Here is a 6,513-nt window from a genome sequence, read left to right as displayed (position 1 = left end):
CCTTGGAAGGGTGTAGTGCATTTTGGAAAAAGAGGGAAGTTAAGACCGAGGTATATTGGACCGTTTGAGATTACCGAAAGAATTGGTTCAGTAGCGTATAGACTGAAGTTGCCGCAAGAACTCAGTGAGATTCACGATACATTTCATGTTTCCAATTTGAAGAAATGTTTATCAGACGAGAGTTTGATAATTCCTTTAGACGAAATGCAAGTTGATCCTAAGCTTAATTTCATTGAAGAACCTGCTGAGATTATGGATCGCGAGATTAAGCAACTAAAGCAAAGCAGAATTCCGCTTGTTAAGGTTAGATGGAATGCCCGTAGAGGACCAGAATTCACGTGGGAAGGTGAAGATCGGATGAGGCTTAAGTATCCGAAACTGTTTCCCGAGGAGACGACTGCGGCGGATGAGCACTAAAATTTCGGGACGAAATTTTTCATAACAGGTGGGTAATGTAACAACCCGACTTTTTCCATTTGCTATCGTTAATTGTCCGTTAAGTATTTAACGGTGGTTACTTTGACTCGTGTGTTTAATAGAATTAAATACATGCTTATAGAGGGATTCTTGAATTAACAGGTTATATTAATTTATGAATTTATTTCGAAAAGTGATATAACTAGAAAATATTACGATTAAGTTAATCGCCTAGAATGCTTTTTAGTTTACAGAACTCAGAACAACGATGAAATAATTATTTTCAATAATTATTAACTTTAAGAAAAACTAATTTAATTTATTATTTATTTAATGAATTAAATTCAGTGATTTTGTTTCAACGACTAGTTAACGTTCCGGAGACCCGGTACGGTTAATGGCATTCAAAGCGGACCACGCGCGTACAAGTAAATAAGCAAAACGAGCCCAGGAACACCCCTATAGGGCCATTCGGCCGAACCCTCACCCAAACCCCCCTTAGTGGACTTATTTTGGTTAGTGGGTCATTAGTTAATTAATTTGAGGCCCTAATGTAGACTATAAATAGAAAATTAGATCACAAATCCTCATTATTTTCTTGAGCTAGTCGATTTTGCTCTCTCCCTCCCCCTTGGAAGCCGTCGGCCACCATCACCTCACAAACACCATCACCACTCAAAATTAGATCAAGTTTTGAAGATCAAAGTTGTTCCCTAGATCGTTCTACGCACCCTAGCATCAATCAATTTTGTTTTTAAGGTATAACTAGTAACCCTAATTTTATTAAATCTGAATTTTATGCAATTACATAGTGTAATCAAGTCTAGTGCTCAATTAATGGTGTCTAGTGTTGTTATTTATCGTTTGATTGTGTAATTAACATTGTATGTACGAAAAACGAATTTGTTTCTTGTTGATCTGATTTAATTGACATGAAATCTGACTTTATAATATGTTTAAATAGAAAGATATCGAAAAGTTATTAATTTTAGACTCCGATTTTGAGTGATTTCGTTATCGTATGCTCAAGATGTGCTTAATCGAAGTTTTCGTTAGGGTTTGCATGATATACGTGTAGGATTAATGCGCAAGGTACAACACATAACTATATGACAGAATTCATTTGAGCCTTCCGGGTCATACACATATACACCTAGACGTCAATTAATAATATATATGTGATATATATTATTCAATCTGTAGGATTAGTGCGCAAGGTACAACACATAACTATATGGCTGAATTCATTTGAGCCTTCGGGGTCACACCATATACACCTAGACGTCAATTAATAATATATATGTGATATATATTATTCAAGTAATAAATAAGTATTTAATTAATTAATTAATTAAAATAGTTAATTAGGTAATTAAAAAATCAATAAATTCGTATTGACCAAGTATGCAGATTTGGATATAAAAGTTATGTATTCTTTTCTTATGGACCAAGATAAAATAATAAGAATTGAAAATTAAATCATATGTTGATTTGGTTAAATTTTGGAAAGGATACATATGTATCCTAAACTTCGTCCACCGACCTTGGAAATAATATAAATATATTCTCTTGTTTCATTCTTTTTGACACACAAAAACAAGAACCCAAAAGTCTTATTTTTTCGGCAACATACGAAAACAAACCCCACAGAATACATTATATTATTTTTTCGGCAAATCAAAACCATTTGTTTTCGACTAAGTTGTTTACTACGTGTGCGACGTACAAAACAGAGAAAGGATATATTTTGTTTTAACGAGTTCAACCATAATCCTTGTGATTATTTCTATTTATTATTACTTGGCGGGACTAGCACATCCGTTTGACGTTGTTTGAAGTGTAGTGTGGACTACCCTAGCGGCAATCATACTTTTGATTGTTAGTTTCTCTTCCTTCAATCCGGTTCTACAAGAAAGGTATAATCTTTAAACTCTCTTATTAATTATTTATTTAACCGTATAAATCATATGGATCCGTTTTTTGGTGATTTATTATTAATTTAATTAATACGCTTCCGCTTAAAGTTATTGTTATTATATGTATGTACATGGTAATAATTAATTGGAAAATTGTTTTCTTAAAACCCTAAATCACCAACAGTGGTATCATGAGCCTCTTATGTTTTTATACGGTTAGTATATTCATGCGTGGTTGTTATTAATTAAATGGCTTGTGTATATATTTGTATGTTTTTTTTATTCATGGCCAAGACATGCATCTTGTGCCATGGAGCAAGCCATAATTATTGTCATGATCATGTTATTATTATGATGATTTAATTGTGCATAGCAGATGAAAACCTAGACCCTATGCATGTGTTGTGATCTTGAATGTTTGTGGTTGTATGGATGCCATTGTTTTGTGGCCAATTATGGATGTAATTTAATCTTTTATTTTGGGAGGCTGTTTTGAGCCAATTATGTAATTTACAATTCTAGATTAGTTGTATTTTATTTTATAATAAATGTAACCTCCATGATGGGATTAAAGAATTGAAGTGAACGGAATTTGGCCATCAAGACACACTTGCAATAAAGTCAATGGACAAAAGCTAAGAGAGATGCGGTGAAGGAGGACACTTGGTCATCATGAGATCTTGACGCAAGTGGGAGCTTCTAAGGTTTACTTTTGTGATCGTCCCTTTAGTTGACCGCTTGGTTCTCATAATGGCTCGTGAAACCAAGCATAGGATTTTCATCGGTTGAGGCTATACACATACATATTATGTTCTATTATTTTTGGTTGCATTTTATATGTTATGTGATTGTGTATAATTTGCCATGATAATTAAAAATCAAAACATAGTTAAAATCAAGTTAAACCATTTGTAACTTGTGAGGCGAATATTGTATGCATGTAATATTCGTAACACAATTTTTCTAAAAGATTATTAAAATTGTTTAATATACCCGGCGAAATTTAAGTCGTGCCGTCCAATTCAGTTGAAACACTTGTCGTTATTCTTTGACTATGCGTGAGACCTAGTTGAATTATAACTCAAGGTGATCATTATCTATGCGTGAGACCAAGATTAATTTTTACACGCTTCACAATTGGATGGCTTAATCGAGTTGAGAGGTGAGACCGCAACCCGAGGCAAGGATGGGACTAAACATGCCAGCATGACACTAGTGTTAGACACTAAATGTCGTGAGTCCCATAAAGATCTAAGAGTTGCACTTGTAACGCAATTGGTGCCCGCCGCCTACCGATTGAATCCACCATTGCTAGCAGATCAACTGATGTGCTAGTGGAAGCACAATGTGGATCTTAGCCTTTTACGAAAATTAATAGTTTTATAAGTTTTTTTTTTAAAAACATGGGTAGTTAATTTATAAAAGGATAATTATTAAAGATACTAAAAGAACCTTGTTTATTTTGTAGATGACATCAAACGCAATTCAATCCGTAAACAACATGACCATAAGGTCAATCCTTGAGAAGGAAAAATTGAATGGTAACAAATTCATTGACTGGTATCGAAACCTTCAGATTGTCTTAAAGTCTGAAAGGAAGTTGCACCATCTGGAAAATCCTTTACCTGAAGCCCCACCTGAAACTGCTAATGCTACTGTTCGTAATGCTTATACTAAGCAGTATAACGAACAACTTGAAGTGGCATGTCTTATGCTTGCTAGCATGACCTCTGAGCTCCAAAGGAACTTAATAGACTACAATGAATATGACATGATCGAGGAACTCAAGACGATGTTCCAACAACAGGCAGAACAAGAATTGTTTGAAACTGTGAAAGCGTTTCACGCTTGCAAACATGAGTTGGGGCAGCCAGTTAGCCAATATGTCTTGAAGATGAAAGACTATCTGGATCAATTGGAGCGCCTAGGTTATGCTATGCCACCAGTTCTTGGAGTGCACTTGATACTTGCTTCACTATCCAAGGACTATGATGGATTTGTAATGAATTACAATATGCATAGCATGGGAAAAACTATTCCTGGGCTACATGCAATGCTTAAGCAAGCTGAAAAGGGGCTACCAAAGATGACTCCTGCAGTCTTAACCATAAAGGAAGGTAAAATCCAGAAAAGAAAGCCGCAAGCTGGAAGTGGAAAGGCAAACGGAAAGAGTAAGCAAGCTTACACACCTAAGAAGAAAATTCCACCACCAGCAAAGAAAGAGCATCCCGCAAAGGACATGGCTTGTCACCATTGCGGCCAGATTGGTCATTGGAGACGAAACTGTGTGCTTTACTTGGAAGAGTTGAAGAAGGGAAAGGCTGGTTCGACCAGCACTTCAGGTATCTTCGTTATAGAACTCTATAATTTTCCTAATAAAACTTGGGTGTATGACACTGGTTGTGGTACTCATATTTGTAATGATATGCAGGGACTTAGGAAAATTCGGAAGCTGAATAAGGGGGCTTTGGATCTGTACGTTGGCAATGGTGATCGTGCAGCTGTCGAAGCTATAGGAAGCTATGAGCTCATCCTCCCAAGTAGACTTATTATTATTTTAAATAATTGTCATTATGCACCTTCTATTACTAGAGGTGTTATTTCAGTTTCTCGTTTGAAGGATAATGGTTTTAATCATGTATTCACAGATTATGGTATTTTAGTTTTTAAGGATAATGTTTTTTATTTTAATGCTATTCCTAGAGATGGTATTTTTGAAATTGACATGCATAATCTTGTTCCAAACGAAAGTTCTATATTTAATTGTAGCTCTAAGAAATTCAAGCATGATTTGAATTCCACATATCTATGGCATTGTTGTCTTGGTCATATAAACAAGAAACGCATAACAAAGCTGCAACACGATGGGCTTCTTGAGTCAACCCGAAATGAGTCATTTGACATATGCGAATCTTGTTTATCTGGAAAAATGACAAAGAAACCCTTTACCCACCAGGTTGAAAGGGCGAGTGATCTACTTGGACTCATTCATACTGATGTATGTGGCTCATTTAGAACAATGTCTAGAGATGGAGCTACCTACTTCGTTACTTTTACTGATGATTTCAGTAGATATGGTTATATTTACTTGATTAAACATAAACATGAAGTATTTGAAACTTTCAAAGTGTTTCAAAATGAAGTAGAAAATCAACTCGAAAAGACCATTAAGGTTCTACATTTCGACCGTGGAGGTGAATATATGAGTCAAGAGTTTCTAGATCATCTGAGAGATCGTGGGATTGTCTCACAATTTACTCCTCCTTACACACCTCAGCATAATGGGGTATCAGAAAGGAGAAATCAAACTTTGCTTGACATGGTTCGATCAATGATGAGTCTAACAACTCTACCACCATCCTTTTGGGGATTTGCTCTAGAGTCTGCTGCACGCATTCTCAACATGGTTCCAACCAAGAAGGTAAACAAGACACCATATGAAATATGGTATGGGAAAGTCCCAAATTTGTCTTACTTGAAAGTCTGGGGTTGTGAGGCTCACGTGAAGCGTGATACACCGAACAAACTTGAGTCCAGAACTATCAAATGTATCTATGTAGGATACCTAAAGGAAATGATGGGATACTACTTTTACTATCCAGCAGAAAACAAGGTTTTCATTGCTAGATATGCTGAGTTTTTGGAGAAGAGTCTCCTCTTACAAGAAGCAAGTGGGAGCACTGTAGATCTTGAAGAAATTCAAGAACAAGATACATTACCTTCTGAAGGCACTAGCGAAATTCGTACTGAGCCGCAACATGAAAGTGTCGAGGTACAAGACGAAGCATGTCTCATTCGTAGATCTAGTAGAACCTCTCGTCCACCTGAAAGGTTAAACCTTATGGTTACGACGGAGGACTTGGAATTAGGGGATCTGGGAGAACCCACTAACTACAAAGCTGCATTGTCAGATCCTGAATCTGATAAATGGCAAGATGCTATGAATGAAGAGATGCAGTCCATGAAAGATAATCAAGTTTGGCGCTTGATTGATCTTCCACCAAACAGCAAGCATGTTGGGTGTAAATGGATCTTCAAGAAGAAGACCGACATGGACGGAAATGTACACACCTTTAAGGCCTGCTTGGTAGCAAAAGGTTATACTCAAACCTATGGGGTTGATTATGAAGATACCTTTTCTCCAGTGGCAGATATTAAAGCTATTAGGATACTCATAGCT

General features: G+C 36.2%; 1 protein-coding gene across 1 annotated transcript; it reads left to right on the top strand.

The window, feature by feature from the left end:
* The first annotated feature begins 3,801 nt into the window (after positions 1 to 3,801).
* On the top strand, positions 3,802 to 4,423 carry LOC139841144 (uncharacterized). Its single transcript, XM_071831377.1, has 2 exons — positions 3,802 to 4,261; positions 4,356 to 4,423. Exons 1-2 carry the CDS (start codon positions 3,802 to 3,804, stop codon positions 4,421 to 4,423), a joined length of 528 nt encoding a protein of 175 aa, XP_071687478.1.
* The last annotated feature ends 2,090 nt before the right edge of the window (positions 4,424 to 6,513 follow it).

This window comes from Rutidosis leptorrhynchoides, chromosome 4, assembly GCF_046630445.1.
Source record: "Rutidosis leptorrhynchoides isolate AG116_Rl617_1_P2 chromosome 4, CSIRO_AGI_Rlap_v1, whole genome shotgun sequence".
NCBI classification, from domain to species: domain Eukaryota; kingdom Viridiplantae; phylum Streptophyta; class Magnoliopsida; order Asterales; family Asteraceae; genus Rutidosis; species Rutidosis leptorrhynchoides.
This window is presented reverse-complemented; position numbering and strand designations above follow the sequence as displayed.

What these genes read in the sequence shown, in the direction of transcription:
- LOC139841144 (XM_071831377.1), top strand. Translation starts at nt 3,802, where the DNA reads ATGACATCAAACGCAATTCAATCCGTAAACAACATGACCATAAGGTCA. An exon ending in GGATCAATTGGAGCGCCTAG is followed by an intron (nt 4,262 to 4,355) that starts GTTATGCTATGC and finishes CAATATGCATAG; the next exon opens with CATGGGAAAAACTATTCCTG.